The following is an 18,956-nucleotide window of genomic DNA, read 5'->3' on the forward strand; positions in this document are numbered from 1 at the left end:
CATCGGACAGGAGTGATTAATGAAAAGAAGTCAGTGCTGGGACTGAAATATTCATGAAACATTTTATGTCTGTGTTTGCTGAGCCTTTTTAAAATATAGCACCAAATCCACCATTACCCACCATCCACCAGAAAATGAAGGGGACATGTCCCCACTGTCCCTGATGTCCTACTGCTTATGAGTGAATAGGAATGGTGAATACAGTGGAGTAAATCCCTATATTTCCTGACAATCGTAGAACATCATGGAGTAGTAAATCTATATCTGCAGTTCTCACCACCTCACAATTGCCCCTTTGTTTCTTCAGCACTGACCCCTGTGTAAACCTAAAACTATGTGTATATTTTCTAAGGCTTCAGCCAAAACCCAGGCTCGCGCTTGGATAAAAGTTTTTAATAAATAGTTTAATGAGACTTGCTTATTTTTCTTCTGCAACAAAAGAATTCTGCATTCTGTCCTGCCACAATCAGAGAATAATTTAGAAAAGTGATTTCATCACAAGCCAAATGTAATTCACATTTAAACTCAAGAAACTCTGGTGTTATGTGGCATCCTTCATGTTTTACTGAGTTTTCTGTTCTGTTCTGAATGATGTATCCAGTGTTTTTTTTATTAATTTTATTTAGAAAACAGGAGGATGATCTTACTTTTGTTTTCGTGAGGTAAAGACAGAGACGACTAGAAACAGGATGCTGCTGTGAAGTCAGGTGCCTAAAACACACAGTGTAGGGTTACGTTATTCACCTGTAGCTTGGTCTGATTTCACATTTCCTCCAAATTATGAAAATAATATATTCTTATTGTTTATTTTGATTAGACCTTAAAAAGCAGACAGTCTGATTGTTGCTCCTGTCTAGACATCAGTCATGGACAATCAACCCTCATCCTGTCAAGGGTAAGGCTTCATTACATTTTATCTGTAAATAGGTCAATGTTTAACTACGTTCCATTCATTATATAACACTGAATTTTTCAGACTGAATTTGGAAAGACAGCTTTTAGTTACAGCGCAGCTTTGACATGGAATTATCTTCAGAAATATTTGAGCTTAGAGCAGTGTATTTCTTTGAATGAATGTAAAGTAACTTTTAAACATACTTTTGTTCTTGTTAATGAATATCTGTGTGTGTGTGTGTGTGTGTGTGTATTGGATTTTTGTTTGTTGTGGTTTAGAGTGTGATGTGTGTGTTTATGTTCTGTCTTGTGTCTTGGCCAGATCTCACTTGTAAAAGAGATTTTTGATCTCAACATGGGCGGCACGGTGGCGCAGCAGGTAGTGTCGCAGTCACACAGCTCCAGGGGCCTGGAGGTTGTGGGTTCGATTCCCGCTCCAGGTGACTGTCTGTGAGGAGTGTGGTGTGTTCTCCCCGTGTCTGCGTGGGTTTCCTCCGGGTGCTCCGGTTTCCTCCCACAGTCCAAAAACACACGTTGCAGGTGGATTGGCGACTCGAAAGTGTCCGTAGGTGTGAATGTGTGTGTGTCTGTGTTGCCCTGTGAAGGACTGGCGCCCCCTCCAGGGTGTATTCCCGCCTTGCGCCCGATGATTCCAGGTAGGCTCTGGACCCCCCGCGACCCTAAATTGGATAAGTGGATAATGGATGATGGATGGATGGATGGATCTCAACATGACTACCCTGGTAAAATAAGGGTTAAATTAAAAATAATAAAATAAATCACATCATAGAACCCTAGACATCATCGCCTCAACCCTATCTTACAACAATAAGAAATTACCGAACTGATACAGCCATCAACACATTTACACTGCACAACTCACATGTGCTGTGTCCTTATTGTTTTTTATAATTATTTTTGTTTAGGAACAAAAACAGAAAGCAGCTTGATAAAATTAAAAGAAGATGTAGGATAATACCTGGACCCTTCACAAGATACATTCTACACACAAAGACTCTCACTGAGGGAAGAAAAGTGAGAAGAGAGAGATTTGGAGAAAAAGAAAACAGTGAAAATAAAACCTTATTAATGGTTGGAGAAACAGGAGCAGGGAAGTCTACTCTCATCAATGCATTCATCAACCACATGCTGGGGGTAAAATATAATGAACGAATCTGGTGTGAGATCATAGAGACGAAGGAAAACCAAACTGAAACTCAGACGACTGCAGTGACTGTGTATGACGTGTTTATTGAGGAGTTCCCATTCTCTCTCACAGTCATCGACACACCGGGATACGGAAACACAGGAGGGAAAGAGGAGGATATAAACACAACTAAAGCTTTACACGATTTAATCAGAGACAAAGATGGAGTTCATGAAGTTGATGCAGTGTGTCTCGTGGTGTCATCAAAGATCACTCGACTCTTAGAAAAACAGCAGTACATTTTTGATGCCATTCTCTCTTTATTTGGCTCAGATGTGCAGAGGAACATTGTGCTGCTCATCACACATGCCACACAGAAGCCAACACATGCCCTTATCAGAGAGTCTAAATTGAGATGTGCTGAAACTGAGGATGGTGAGCCTGTGTATTTCAGCTTTGATAACTCTCACTGTGAGCGTTTTATATATGAAGATGAAGATGAGGAACATGACCACAAAGCAGCGTGGGAGAACAATGAGAGAAACATGAAGATGTTTTTTGATTTCCTGAGTTCATGTAAACCTGTGAATCTGAAGATGACTGAGAAAGTGATGAGAACACGTGAACAACTAGCAGCAGCCATCAGCAATCTGAAAGATCGAATCACATCGACAGAGCTCAGGAAACAGGAGCTTGAACAAATAAAAGCAGCTTTAGAGCAACATGAGAAAGAAAAGAAGGACAAGAATGACTTTCAATATGAAGTGGACGAAACCTACAAAGAGAAGGTTCCTATAGAATCTAAGTGGTGGAATATGAACAAAGAGGCGACTTGCTGCACTGTGTGTGAGGAGAACTGTCACTATCCCGGATGCTGGTGGGTCAAAGACCCCTACAGGTGCACCATCATGTCCAGGGGAAAATGCACAGTGTGTAGTGGAAAATGGGACTACACTAAACATGTTAAAGAGAATAAAGTGTATGTGTCAAAGACACGGAAAGTGAAGAAGACAAATGAAGATCTGAAGAAGAAATATGAAGAGGCATCTGGAAAGACAGTGAGTCTGAGGGATCAACTGGAGAATGAAATCAGGGAAAATGAAATTGAGAAATCAAAGCTGGTAGATGAGTGTTATGAGTGGATGGACAAACTGGAGGGGATTGCCTTAAAGACTGACTCTCTGTCTACTCTTCAGCACATTGACTATTTGATTGAGAAACTGATGGAAACTGATGGAAACCTGAAAACTAGGGCACGTAGAAATACGCTAGTTGACTATAGACTAAAGTCTGTATTTGAGAGGGAGTCTTGCTGTATGTATTCTGCTTGTTTTCCTGACAATAAAAAAATAAATACTTGCTTTAACGTCATTCTGATTAGACTTTTTTTTAACTGAAAGCTAAAATTAATCCACAAACTTTCATATTGTAGAGCAATCTGCGTTATTCAGTCTTTAACATGCAGGACTCAAAAGTCAAGCAACAAAGCATCAATGATGTACAAGCAGGATTTTCTCAGGAGGATTCAGCTGCCTTCACCTTCCAAGATGGCGATGTATAGACAGAGAGATAGAGACAGAGATAAATAAGATTATACTGAGATGGGGAAAAGAATAGATGGATAGAAAGAGGGAGTTAGACAGGCAGAAGTGATCTCTAATGGGGAACACATTTAAAAATGCTAAATCAAATCCTATATTAGCATCAAAATGCCTATTGGACTGTTTGCCTTAATTTGTAGTTTTCCTAAGGTTTTCCTGCTCCTGATTTAGTGTCACAAAAATTGAAAAACAAAACAAATAAACACATAATGGCAGTGTGCCCATCAGTGTATTTAGTCAGGACCTCTGGCTCCATGCAGTAATTGGTACTGTGACTCTTTAGATTCCACATCTGATGATCAATCAAACCCCCTGCAACTGTCCCAGGACCCAGTGTTATTAAAATGTTTAATTTAATGTTTATGAGAAATACATTTTTAAAAGACATCTGTATGATGTGTGGCTGTTATTTGTTGGTCCAGTCTAGGTACACCCCTTAAAAATCATCTTTTGTATCCAACACCACATCTTGTGATACAGTGATGGCAGGAAGTCCATTGCTCCTTTCAGCAGGTGTGCAACCGAATTCAGAAAAATAGAAAATTCTTTTTTAATTTAATCTTTCTCTGCTTTGACTTCTTCCCTGTAGCAATGACATGGAAATCTTCCAAACCCCATGTTCACAGGTTTTGTTCCTTAGGTTTATGATGTAAGGAACCCCGGCTGTCTGATTGGACACTGCAGTTTCAAAACAGGAATGATCTGTCATGGTGTTGATTGCTGATATTCTCGCATATGAAAACAACTACACAGACATGTTAATAAGGTAAAAGTGTGATTTGCACTGCAAGGTGTGTTTAAACGTCTGCAACTGCAGTCAAAATCATTCTAAACTGAGCACAGTGAGATTTATCAGTTGTGTTTCTCCATTGTATTTTGACAAACACTATTTTCTGTAGTATTCTGAAAGGATTAAAGCCACTGTTTTCATTTTACAGATCATGGTACAGAGCACTGCAAACTGTGACTTGAAAGACTCAGAAAAACTATAATAACTTTGGATCAAAATGTTATTCTTTGATCTTTTACTTTCACAGTTTCTCTCGCTGCTGTTCGCTGGGAGACTATAGGTCTGTGTTGTAGTTAGAACCATATTTTACATCAGTAATTGACCTGGGATGAAAAACAGTAGCACACACTCATACTGGAAAATATCAGAAAGGCCTCTGCAGTTTAAACAGTAGGTCACACTGCAGGACAAAATAAAAATTGAGAGTGCACAAAAACCAACATTTTCATTTTATTTCATATTATTCATGTTTAACTTACACTCAGAAGTTTAATGGCATTTTCACATGGATGTATATATTTATTCAATTATTGTCTGTAAGCGGTTATTCTGTTTAGAATCACGGTGGGTCCGAAGCCTACCCAGAATTATTGGGCGCAAGGCAGGAACACACCCTGGAGGGGGTGCCAGTCCTTCACACGGCGACACACACACTCACATTTACGGACACATTTGAGTCGCCAATCCACCTACCAAAGTGTGTGTTTGGACTGTGGGATGAAACCAGAGAGGAAACCCACACAGACAGGGGGAGAACACACTTCCTCACAGACAGTCACACGGAGCGGGACTTGAACCCACAATGACAATGAATGAATGGATGAATGAATGAATCATATGAATTGGTTGTATGTACACAATATGTCTCCAAAAAGTAAATAATTATTAATTAACAACTAAACGCTTTTTGAGAACTAACAAATCTGATGATTATAATTGACTTTCACAGAAAACATACACAATGAAATGATACAAACACATATTTTCCATTTTCTCCACGGGAAGAGGTAAAAGGTTGCGATATATGTCACATCTTGCAAACTCGTGTATCATCTAGGATCCAGAGTTTACCAGTGGTAAATACGACTTTGTCTGCTGTTCAGGTGCAATTTTCAAGTCGGAAAATTGGTATTTCCCAGTGTCTGACATCACTCAAATGCAGCATGTCTCTGCACTAAAAAATCTGGGACAGAGGCATGTATATAACTCAGTGACATCACCTTTTCTTTTAATTATACTTCTTAACACTTTGAGAAATGAAGATGCAAATTGTTGCTGTTTTGTTTTGAGTTTTTTGCCCGTACCTGCTGTAAACAAGAATGGAGCTGCTCAACAGTCTGTGGTCACCACTGTGTGATTCTCCTCTTCATGATGCACCAAATATTTTCTGCAGGCAGGAAAGTCAAGTGCACACAGTCTGTTTTCAAAGCCACGCTGTTGTTACTTGTTTAGAATGAGTCCTCATATTGTTCTCCTGAAATAAAGAGAGTTCCTGTGAAAAGGTGCCATACTGATGGCAGCATATGTCTTTCCAAAATACCAATATAACTCTCTGCATTAGTTTCTCAAACAATACTGCCCTACACATTCAGCAGCAGTTTCCACCCTTGATATTTACACACTGAGATTTCACCCAACTCCCTACATCTTTTCATAATATTAGGAACAGTAGATGGTGAAAATTCTTTGAATTTTTATACTGAGAAATATTGTATTTGAAATGACTGTCAATTTCCTCAAGAATTGGTTTTGCACAAAATTGTGAACCACAGATCCTTGCTTGCAAACCCTAAACCTTTGGTGGAAGCTGCTCTTATGCTCAGTCTTGATTTCACCTGTTACAAGTTAAACTGGTAAGTGTGCCAACTTCCAGAACAGTGTTATTTGTAAAATCTTTCAGTCATATTTTACTTCTGCCACAACTTTGAGTGTTTTACAGGCATCAGATTATATTGTTTATTATGTTTACAAAATATAATTAAGTTCATTCATTCATTCATTATCTGTAACCGCTTATCCAGGGTCACGGTGGGTCCAGAGCCTACCTGAAATCATTGAGCGCAAGGCGGGAATACACCCTGGAGGGGGCGCCAGTCCTTCACAGGGAAACACACACACACACACACATTCACTCACACCTACGGACACTTTTTGAGTCGCCAATCCACCTACCAACGTGTGTTTTTGGACTGTGGGAGGAAACCGGAGCACCTGGAGGAAACCCACGCGCACACAGAGAACACACCACACTCCTCACAGACAGTCACCCGGAGGAAACCCACGCAGACACGGGGAGAACACACCACACTCCTCACAGACAGTCACCCGGAGGAAACCCACACAGACACGGGGAGAACACACCAACTCCTCACAGACAGTCACCTGGAGGAAACCCACGCAGACACGGGGAGAACACACCAACTCCTCACAGACAGTCACCCGGAGGAAACCCACGCAGACATGGGGAGAACACACCAACTCCTCACAGACAGTCACCCGGAGGAAACCCACGCAGACACGGGGAGAACACACCAACTCCTCACAGACAGTCACCCAGAGGAAACTCACGCAGACACAGGGAGAACACACCACACTCCTCACAGACAGTCACCCGGAGCTGTGTGACTGCGACACTACCTGCTGCACCACCGTGCCGCCTGGGCTCAAAACATCACAGTCTGAAATCACACATTGTGATGGGATGCTTGCGTTTACCACGCATTAGATTGTGTTACAAACCAGTAGTACAAATTCCAGCCATTACTCAGATCCCAAGGGACAGGTTCTACAAATTGAGAAACAATTTGCATTTTGTCAACAATTTGGATGTAGCAAAACTGACATGCTGAATATTTTGACCGGAGGTTTTAGTAATTCTATTTTTATTAACAAATTTTTATGAAATACATTTAGTGCATACTACATGGATTATATGAAAAGAAATTAAAGAAAAAAATAGAAGCAAGATGCTTAATGTGTTGACTTGAATAGTGATAAATGAGGAACATGAATAAGATAATTCAGTTGTTTTAAACTAATGGAAATCTACTGCAAAATGTTTATATGTACTTCCATATTAGTATGTAATTTTTACTGTAAAAATGTATTACATGATTCCCCTAACACTTAACATAGAAAATACACATGCTTTGGATCCAGTGTTAGTAGTAATAAATATCTGAAGTTTTCAAACTCATGCGGAGTCTATGCCCTTAATTCCAAATGTCCAGTATACTGGACACTGAATATCTTAAAGTCTCCATGCAAAAAAAAAAAATTGTATTGTGACATTTAAATGGCTGCAGTAAACATATTTCTTTGCAAAACATCATTTGTTTTTGATGTGTCCTCTCTCGGGACTGAGGAGGATAAATATTTTCCGCCGATCGAGTCCCGAAGAAAACCCGCAAAATAGCGAAAATCCGTGATTAATTTTTCCCATTAATATCTTATAAAAAACTTGCGATGTACTGAAGCCACGAAAGGTAAAGTGTCCCTGAAGTGGCGAAGGATGACTGCAATTATTTTAAAGCCTGTATTTTAAAGTTTTCCACTGTGTTGTAACATCCCTGCTTTTAATAAGCACTTTGTAAGAGTTTGCAAACTGAGGACACCAACTACTGTGGTGTTTAATTTTTTTTTTTTTTTCGATTTTTTTCTCAGGATTTTAGCTGCTCATTGGTTAAGAGTATTTTTAAGACTAATGTGCTGTAGACAATAGTTTACTGTATGACCATGGATCCTATGTTAAAAAGGGCTTGGTGATCATGCAAGAGAGGAGGAAAAAAAAAACTCAACACATACAACAGGTGTGAGGCAACGATTAGGCAATAGCCACAATAAGCACAAACACCACTTGGATCTCAGGACACTTTTCCAATTCATACGAGTCTGCCTTAAAAGAGCTTGGGCCAAACGAATATGTTGGCCATGGTTTCTTATTTGCATGGTAGAGATTTTGCATTTGTGGATGCAGCAACAAACTGTTTTCAGACAGTGGTTCTGGAAAGTATTGGAGAATATGAAGTGATTTCCACTACAAAATTGTATCTGCTTTTACTGCAGTGCTATCTGAGGACACAAAGATTATGTCAATTCAAACAATTCAATGGCATGCAGAAATTTATACCTAATCATGTTATTGACCTCTTGTCAATTAACATAATTACTTGTGAGATTTTCTGCCAGGTGTCTCTTTTTTTGCCTGTGTCCTAAATTTTGAAATATATTTTTGGCATCAAATTCAATTTCTTTCCAAAAAACTATTTAACATTTTAAACTTTTTAAAATAAAGCTGTGTTAGTAAAGGAAATGATGAAGTGGTGTTACTTCACTTTAAATTACACCTTAAATCACAAAAAGGCAGCTACTTGTAGTGTTGCTGTCACACAGCTCCAGGGTTCTGGGGTTATTGGTTCAACCTCTGCCTCATGTTACTGTCTGTGAGTTTGTGTTCTGCTTGTGTCTGTGTAACTTTCCTCTGGTTGTTCGGGTTTCCTCCCACGGTCCAAAGACACATGTTGGTAGGTGGATTGGCGACTCTAAAAGTGTCCGTAGGTGTGAGTGAATGTGTGAGTGTGTGTCGTCCTGCAAAGGACTGGTGCCCCCTCCAGGGTATGTTCCTGCCTTGCACCCAGCGATTCCAGGTGGGCTCCAGACCCACTGCGACCCTGAACTGGATAAGCACTTACAGAATGAATGAATGATGGTAGGTGGATTGGCTCTGTGACATTGTCCACAGGTTTGAGTGTGTGGTGCCCTGTGATGAAAAGCTACTCTGTCCGGGTTGTGCTCCTGCCTTGTACCCTGTTACTTTGGGTAGGCCCTAGACGCACTGAACTTGAACACAAAAAAGCAGTTATTAACACATTAATATTTTGTATTGTAATATACAGGGGTTGGACAATGAAAGTGAAACACCTGGTTTAAGACCACAATAATTTATTAGTATGGTGTAGGGCCTCCTTTTGCAGCCAATACAGCGTCAGTTCGTCTTGGGAATGACATATACAAATCCTGCACAGTGGTCAGAGGGATTTGAAGCCATTCTTCTTGCAGGATAGTGGCCAGGTCTCTACGTGATGCTGGTGGAGGAAAACGTTTCCTGACTCGCTCCTCCAAAACACCCCAAAGTGGCTCAAAAATATTTAGATCTGGTGACTGTGCAGGCCATGGGAGATGTTCAACTTCACTTTCATGTTCATCAAACCAATCTTTCACCAGTCTTGCTGTGTGTATTGGTGCATTGTCGTCCTGATACACGGCACCGCCTTCAGGACACAATGTTTGAACCTTTGGATGCACATGGTCTAACTGGTAAAATGTGCAGTTAATGAAGATTGGCCACCAGGCTGCTCCAATTTAGCCCTGAAACCTCCCACACTAAAATGACAGGTGTTTCAGTTTCATTGTCTAACCCCTGTATATTTATTTATTAATAAATTTTGTCCAGGAACCTGCCGAAATGGCAAAAGGTCACCACAAAATATTAATACTCATAAGAATATGCAAAAAAAAAAATAATTTAACATTTCCAGTAACAGTTCAACCTCAAAATGGAAAACATCCATTAAAAAACCTACAGGGCTACAACAGACATGGATCAAGCCAAATTTATTTCCATGTTCTTTTCATGATAACTAACATGTGCCTCTTTTCTCAAGCTTAGAGCTGAGAAACAAGCTGCTTCTCCCAACACACTGGACATGGCAGACTGTCAGTCTTCTTCTGATGGGTAAGACTTTATAACTATTTCTGAAAGGGACATACATCATAGTTTATTCTTATCTTACAAGGTGGGGGGTCAGAAAATGGAAGTAGGGAGCTACTTACAAAGGCCCTAAATGTTCATTTGGCCAAGAACAAAAGATCTGTTTCAAAGTATAAAAATAAAACCACAGTTTAAGCTCTATTTCATGAACTGTATATCAGTGTCCAGATGTTAAACTGGAATGTTTGCAAACCACTGGTTAAATCACACATTTAACTCATTTTCTAAAATTAGAAAAACTGCAGAAAATGAACTTTTTGTACTGAAGTTGTACTGAAGTTAAAATCTAAGATGTGGTGGGTGGGTGTGTGTATAAATGTGGGATATTGTACCCCTTTAAGTTAAAATCACAGCCTCACATTAAATGTCATCAGCTGCCAGTCTTGATTTAGGAACTTCAAGTTTCCCTTCACAACTCTCAGGACCGGGTGGTAGGCGGACGCAAATGCCATAACACAGCAACTTTATTTAGAACAAAGATAATGAACTGAGATTTTAACAGTGATCCTGAGACAAAGACAGAGAACTAGAAAAGGATACTGAGATAGAGACCTAGACTGGGATACTTACATAGAGAGACTTAGTCTACTAGTTCTTTTGTCCTCCATTGTCAGTCCTAGGTCTCTTTGTATCTGTCTCCTTGTCTAAGAGACACCAATGGACTAGAGAGAGAGAAACACTAACAGACCAAAGAGAGAGGGAAGTATTAGCAGATATGAGTAGACTAAAGATAAGAAAATACACACCAAACTAAGACACAAGGCAGAAGAAATGTCCACCAAAGAAACACTGATACCAAGGAACATAAATACACACCACAGCCAAGGAACCCCTGGGACCGATAACGAGGGGGCAGGATCACAAAGCAGGTACAACAAGAGGGTGGAGCTAAGGCCAAGACAAGGAGGGAGACAGGAACAAAACAATAACAGAGCCATGTGCTCGTAGCACATAGCAAACCAGAAAAGAAGGGAGACCCATAGAGAGCAGGAACACACTAAACAGGGCAATTCATGACAACAACATACTTTCAGTGCAGAAAAATGATTGGTTCATCTTGCGTGTCCATCTTGTTAAATATACGGCAATATATGTTATATATGGCAAAAATTTAGAGGATGTTCACCCAGTTTTTTTTACTGCATAACAAATGAAACACCACAAATATTTTTAATTAAATGGATTAACGAAACATAACACCAACCCACAGTCAACTGCGTCTAAAATTGGGTTCAGTTATTAAAAAAACATTGGGAAAATTATAAAAATAAACGCTACATTTTGCTAGTACGGACCACACCCATAGAGGCTGAAATGAGGAGGCGAACTCAGAAGTCTTTTGGGGAAGAGTTCAGGGCGGCTTATGAATGCGTATGAAGCCAGACCCCCCCGTTGGATAAATTAATATGAGAAAAGGGTGGAGAAGGGGTGGAGGCGGGAGCGAGTTTAAAACAGGAGGCTCAGTGGGCTTGATAAAGGGCGAACACGGCTCCGAATATGGGGATCAGCAGGAATGACCCAGCGCGGAGGAGCGAGCTGACATTGTGAAGCAGTCGAGTCAAGATCCATCTCCTGAACTAAATGAGGCGAGTTTGTCCGACGTGGAAATTACGTGAATTTGCAGGGTATATATAGGGCTGAGAGGAGGAGTTCGGGCATGGTCCTACTCTCAAAATTATGTTATTATATAACTTCACTTTGCTAGTACGGACCACGCCCGTAGAGGCTGAAACGGGGAGGCGAACTCAGAAGTCTTTTGGGGAAGAGTTCAGGGCGGCTTATGAATGCGTATGAAGCCAGACCCCCAAACATTTACAGGAATGCTGGTCATTAAGTGCTACAGAATGGATAGGTTCAGGTACTCTGGTCAAGGGTTTGATTGGTGTCCTGATTGTGTTTAGGTGAATGAAGGGGTTAGTGAGTCTTTGAATGAATTACCTTTAATAAAATGGTGCATGACTGAGTGTCATGTGAGATGGTAGAGAAATAGCATTAGTAAGTTGAATGTCCTTTATTGGTTATAACGGAAATTCTAGCGTGACTGGTAATTTGAGTATTCAGATGCCGCAGCGGTAAAGGGATGATGATTGCAAAATGTGATAGAGTCAGAGTTGGTCTTAAGATGGACAAGATCATCGTGTGGGCAGAAATCTAATTGATCAACTAATAATAGAATTTTAAAGTATCGCCTGCTAAATGTCATTAAGCTACGGTGTAACAATAATAGTGACATTTATCTGGGGCCACCATCAGTACAGATAGTACATCAGGCTGGATGCACTGGACAGAGTGTTGCTACTTCAGTGTAATTGATGGTGATTGGGTAATAGTGAGGGGTCTGAGGCTGGCAGCAATAGGTGGAAAGTGGATTAGTAGCAGCCTTGAAGTCAAGTACTACAGAGGGGCAGCATTAATAAAGCGAGATGTACTTCGTTGGAAGGTGTGCCCTGGTGGTGCCTTTCCAATGGCATAGAGGGAATTGAGAACGGAATGATGATCTAGAGGCTAGAGGGATGACAGATGAGAGAAAAATCCAAAAGGTGCTGAGGAGCTCAAGCAAGGAGGCAAGGCAGAAAGTTGACTGCAAGATAACGAAGATGCCTAGAAGGTGATGAAAAACAGGTGCCAGAGGTGGCATCATGTGCCTGAGTGCTGGTCCAAGGTAACCTGGGGATAGAGCATAAGCTGGAACTTAGGGGCTAGATAGCAGCGTGGTTTTGAAGATAGGAGGACAGGTTGAAGGTCCACAGCGCCTGGAGGAATCAGTGCGAACAGTACCGTAGGGGGCAGGGTGAGGTGCTGTTGCTAGCCGAAAGATGAAAGATTAAGGTCCTCGAGGCTGCATGTGAGAGGGTGAATTGAATTTGAGGTGGTGTCAAGGGCCTGAGTGCTGCGTAGGGGGGGCTGGTCTAAGGCCACGCATAAGCTGGAAATTAGGGGCTCGGAGCAGCATGATCGCAAAGAGGAGAGGTCAGGTTGAAAGCCCACAGCTGCTGGAAGAATTAGTACGAACAGTACCATAAGAGGCAGTCTCTAGGAGAAGCTTAGCTGCAAGCAGAAAGTAAGATCCAGCAGGAGAGAGTGCAAGCCGTACAGTGGACGCAGGGCGCCATTTGTTTGTGAGGGGAAGGCATAGGGATGAGCATCCACAGCAGTTTCTGAGGAGAGAGTGCAAGCTGAGAAGTTGGAGGTGGGCGGTGCGGCCGCAAAGCTATGGGGTTGGGACGAAGTTCTGTGGCATGAGAGAGGAGGACTGTAAAGAAAGAGGCAGGATGCAGCGAAACCACAAGGGGAAGGAGATTAGGATGAAGGTCCACATCAGGAGAGAGGGTGTGCTGTAAAGGAAGAGGCGGGGTGCGGGACAGATGCAAAGCAGAGGATTAGGACATGGCCCCTAACGGCACCCGGGAAGACGTGGGGGATGAAGGTCCACCGAAGCACCTGAAAACAGAGCAGGAGCTAGAAGCTGTAGAGTGTGAGCAGCAAAGCAGCACAGAGGAGGATCCGGTACAATAGTCCACAGCAGCATCTGAAAAGAGAGTATAAACTGGAAGCCGGAGGGTGGGAGAAGCACATCAGCAGAGGAGTCAGGATGAGGGTCTGCAACAGCACCTAAATAGAAAAATGAGAATTGTAATGTTAGAGGCAGGGTATGGCGTGGCTGCAAATTGAAGAGGTTGGGATGAGTGTCCATGAAGTAGGCAAGCTGCTGATGTAGAGGCTGGGAGAATGAGACGATCGGATGAGAGCAAATCTAGGGTGACGAAGCTGTGCAGCAAGGAGAGTGCATAGAATGCCCAGAGCGTCAGGCAGAAGGCAGGCCCGCAACAGCAACCTGTAGAGGGGGTGCGAGCTGGAAAGTATGAGGCATAGAGCAGCAGCAGGGGTAGAGGGTGGAAAGAAAATGAATCAGCAATGAGGAAGCTATGCAGTGAGAAGACCGCATGGAGTGCCCAGAGCGCTGGACAGGAGACAGGCCCGCCGCAGCACCTATAGAGGGGTGCGGGCTGGAAGGTCTGAGGCATGCAGCTGCAGCTGAAACGGGGGAAGAGGTGGGATGATGAAGGGAGGGGTGGGATGATGCGTAGAGTAGATCGTAGAAAACCACGTCAAGTGCCCAGAGCGCTGGACAGGAGACAGGTCGCCATGGCACCTATAGAGGGGTGTGGGCTAGAAGGTCTGAGGCATGCAGCTGCGGCTGCAATGGGGGAAGAAGTGGGATGATGAAGGGAGGGGTGGGATGATGCGTAGAGACAGATGTAGAGAAAGAGAAAGGGAGGGGTGGGATGATAAAGGGAGGGGTGGGATGATGCGTAGAGACAGATGTAGAGGAAGAGAAAGGGAGGGGTGGCATGATGCGTAGAGACAGATGTAGAGGAAGAGAAAGGGAGGGGTGGGATGATGCATAGAGACAGATGTAGAGGAAGAGAAAGGGAGGGCTGGGATGATAAAGAGTGGGGTGGGATGATGCATAGAGTTATTACATAACTTCACTTATGGGTAAACAAAGAAAGCTTTCAAAGTGTTATTGTTTGTATATACCTAATCATAAAATGATGTTACATTCCTAACCACTCATGACCCCCTCACCTGTTACAAATTCACCTTCTTATAGCGGCATGTTTCCTATCAATGTTATAAAATTTTATAAACTCCCCACTCTTATTTTAGTAATGTCCCAACTTTACTGGAGTGTTGTTCTTTTTAAAATGCTATTAAAGACACAAGTCATGTTTATCCAGCTTATTTCCTCTCAAAACCCAAAAAATTATTTCCCATTACTTCTATATTCCTAAAATTCTATTTACAGTGTAAAAACCCTGTGGGCTTTTCATGGTAAAGAAATATTGATAAGGTGTGAAAAATAAGTTGTACAGTAATCAATACTGATGTTACATCTTTTTTTTTTTTTTTTGTAGGAGTGAGGACTCGTGCAGAGCCTTGGGAAAACAACTCGATGAAATTACAAGAAACTGTAGGCCAATAGAGGAATACCTCAAAAGATACATTCTACACACAACGACTTTAACTGATGGAGAAAGACTGAGGAGAGATTTGGAGAAGAAGACAAGAGCAAACCTCATAAAACCATACTGATGGTTGGAGAAACAGGAACAGGGAAGTCTACTCTCATCAACTCCTTCATCAACCACATGCTGGGGGTTCAATGGGACAACAGGGTCTGGTGTGAGATCATAGAGACAAGAGAAAACCAAACCAAATCTCAGACAAAGGTAGTGACTGTGTATGACGTGTTTATTGAGGAGTTCCCATTTTCTCTCACAGTCATCGACACACCGGGATATGGAAATGCAGGAGGGATTGAGAAGGATTTAAATATCGCTGAAATGTTACTTGAGTTGTTCAGATCCAAAAATGGAGTTGATGCGGTGTGTTTTGTGGTGACATCAAACTTTATACGACAGACAGAGTCGCATCTGTATGTTTTTGATGCTATTTTTTCTTTATTTGGTAAAGACATGGAGAGAAACATTGTCCTGTTCATTACTCATGCCACACAGAAGCCCGTAAATGCACTCCAGGCCATCAAACAATCCAAAGTAAGATGCGCCAAAACTAAGGATGGTAAGCCCATGTTCTTCAGCATTGACAACTCTCACTGTGAAGCCTTACACGAAGATGATAAAGATGAGGCAGAAACCAAAGAAGACCACAAATACAGAGCAGCATGGGAGATAAACAAGAGGAACATGACAAACTTTTTTGATTTCCTGAATGACGACACTAAACCTGTGAGTCTGAAGATGTCTGATGATGTGCTGAGAACCCGCAAACAACTAACAGCAGCCATCAACAATATAAAAGATCGAATCACACTGACAGAGCTCAGGAAACAGGAGCTTGAACAGACAAAAGCAGCTTTGGAGCAACATGAGAAAATAAAAAAGGACATGAAGGATAACTTTTAATATGAAGTGGATGAACCCTACAAAGAAATGTTGCCTATAGAATCTAAGTGGTGGAACAAAAAGGCGACATGCTGCACCGTGTGTGAGGAGAACTGTCACTATCCTGGATGCTGGTGCGTCGGACGTCTGAAGTGGTGCAGTGTCATGAAAAAGGGAAAGTGCACAGTTTGTAGCGGAAAGTGTGACCACACTAAACATGTTAAGGAGAAGAAAATGTATGTGTCAAAGACACGGAAAGTGAAAAAGATTAATGAGGATCAGAAACAGAAATATGAGACAGAGACTGGAGAGAAAAGGAGTTTGATGAGCCGACTGAAGAACCAAATTAAAGACTTAGAAAGTGAGAAAGACAGTCTGATGGAAGAGTGTTGTAAGTGTGTGGTGAATCTACTGGAGACTGCATTAAACACAGACTCTGTGCTTTGTAATCTGGACTTTTTGATTGAGAATTGGAAGGAAACAGACAGAGTTCAGAATCTTGAAGAACTGAAGAAAAGATCAGAAGCTGCAAACAGAAGGCTTTTGTGAGATGTCAGACTGGCTTCAAGATGATGATTTATCTGTTAAAATTGTATGATTCTGACCATGTCCCTAAATGTTAAAGTACTTCTGCACTCTTACATTGTGTTTTATTCATAAATGACTAATAAATATTCATTTTACAGCAACATTCATCTCGTCAGCACTTTATCAGTGACCTGATATAACACTGATGTAAACTTGTGGCATCTACGAAAGGACAGTTTCACTCATGTATGTGATAAACCACTTTCATATTTGTGAATATTGCACATTATACACAAGTTCTGATGTTGCATACACAGGAAGTGTGTGTGTGGGGGATGTTATTCTTTTTGTGGTAATGCATTTTTTGCCCCTCTGTCTGACATGAGAGCACAAACAGAGGGAGGTTTGCTCACTGTGTTGTTGCTGATAGTTCTGCGTAAACATTATGGGGGTTACAGTTACACTGCCTTTTTTGGTAAAAAGTTAGACCAGGTTTCTGAACAGTACAATGATCTCTGTGAAAAAGGCAGAACTCACAATGTCACAAAACTGTTTTTCTAGTACCTTACCAATGCAGTCCTTCAGAATCCACAATCATACTTTGTACAGTGCAGTACTGAGTAATAAACTGATTTGGCAGGTCAGACACAAACATAAAAACATAGAAAAGAGCAAAATAATGGCAAATGTGTTGTTGCTGTCCAAAAGAAAACCTATGTCTCTCCAAAATAGCAAGTTTACAGAAGGACAAACTTTCAGTGGAAGTCAACTTAAGGAGATATTATTCCAGGTAATTTTGGAGCATTTCTATTGGTTCATTCATCATGGCATTTTCACAAAGTGTGAAGAACAGCTGCTTTGTTCAAATGTAGAGAAAAAAAAATGGAGATATATGTTTTTCTCTGGACAGTTACAATATGGTTTACATGAGGATGATTTATAGGAACAAAAATGCACTTGAAATCATGTGCAACTTACAAGGGCAACAGATTTGAAGAAATTTTCTTCCAGTTTCCAAAATAAATTCGTGCAGCTCAGCGGTTTTCACTACCCGCTGCAGGGACTTGCGATCCGATATGGTGCAATTCTCAAGCCAGGCAGTGATGCAGCTGCTCAGGATGTTCTCGATGGGTCCTCTGTAAAATATGGTGAGGATGGGAGGTGAAAGATATGCCTTCCTTAGCCTTTACAGAAAGTAGAGACTCTGCTGGGCTTTCTTGGCTATGGTGTTGGTGCTGAGGGACCAGGTGAGATCCTCTGACAGGTGAACTCCAAGGAACTTGGTGCTCTTGACAATCTCCACAGCGGAGCCGTCAATGTGTAGTGGAGAGTGATCATGCCTTGTCCTTCTGAAGTCAACAACCATCTCTTTGGTCTTGTCTACATTCAGGAGTCAGGTTGTTGGTTCTACACCAGTCTGTTAACCATTGAACTCCCTCTCTGTATGCTGACTCATCATTCTTGCTGATGAGACTCACCAAAGTCTAGTCATCTGCAAACACTTCTCATAACAACTTCATGACTTTAAGACTTTGTCTAGACCTACATTCCACAAATCAATATTGTCCTGTATTGTTAAATGAACAACACATTTAATCAAAAAACATATGTGGGGTGGAATTCCTAGCTCTATGTCCAACCCTCTTCCTTTATCTGGGATTGTGACCAGCAAAATAACATTAAGAGAGACACACTGGCAGAGTACATTTTTAAATTATTTTATTATAATTATTTTATTTATTTATTTATTTTTGTTTTCTTAAATTTGATCCGGGCGGCACGGCAGCGCAGCAGGTAGTGTCACAGTCACACAGCTCCAGGGGCCTGGAGGTTGTGGGTTCAATTACCGCTCCGGGTGACTGTCTGTAAGGAGTTGGTGTGTTCTCCCCGTGTCCGTGTGGGTTTCCTCCGGGTGCTCCTGTTTGCTCCCACAGTCCAAAAACACACGTTGGTAGGTGGATTGGCGACTCAAAAGTGTCCGTAGGTGTGAGTGTGTCTGTGTTGCCCTGTGAAGGACTGGCGCCCCCTCCAGGGTGTATTCCTGCCTTGCACCCAATGATTCCAGGTAGGCTCTGGACCCACCGTGACCCTGAACTGGATAAGGGTTACAGATAATGAATGAATGAATGAATAAATTTGATCCACACGTCAATGCAGTCAGATGCCGTGATATAGTGTCAAAATGAAGAAACATTTACATTTACATCCCCCTCTGTAAGTCAGGGTGAGATCACCTTTGGGCATGTGCAATTCATCTGCAGTTTGGACGAGGAGTGGAGTGGGTGTGGGTCGCCTCTCTGTTCTGACCGCAGCTACT

At 41.7% G+C, this 18,956-nt stretch overlaps 1 protein-coding gene across 1 annotated transcript; it reads left to right on the forward strand.

Annotated features, from left to right (window-relative positions):
* Positions 1-13,589: 13,589 nt before the first annotated feature.
* LOC136708066 (uncharacterized) lies at positions 13,590-16,132 on the forward strand. Its single transcript, XM_066682326.1, has 2 exons — positions 13,590-13,709; positions 15,245-16,132. Exons 1-2 carry the CDS (start codon positions 13,590-13,592, stop codon positions 16,130-16,132), a joined length of 1,008 nt encoding a protein of 335 aa, XP_066538423.1.
* The last annotated feature ends 2,824 nt before the right edge of the window (positions 16,133-18,956 follow it).

The sequence above is a fragment of the Hoplias malabaricus genome, chromosome 10 (genome assembly GCF_029633855.1).
Source record: "Hoplias malabaricus isolate fHopMal1 chromosome 10, fHopMal1.hap1, whole genome shotgun sequence".
Taxonomy (NCBI): domain Eukaryota; kingdom Metazoa; phylum Chordata; class Actinopteri; order Characiformes; family Erythrinidae; genus Hoplias; species Hoplias malabaricus.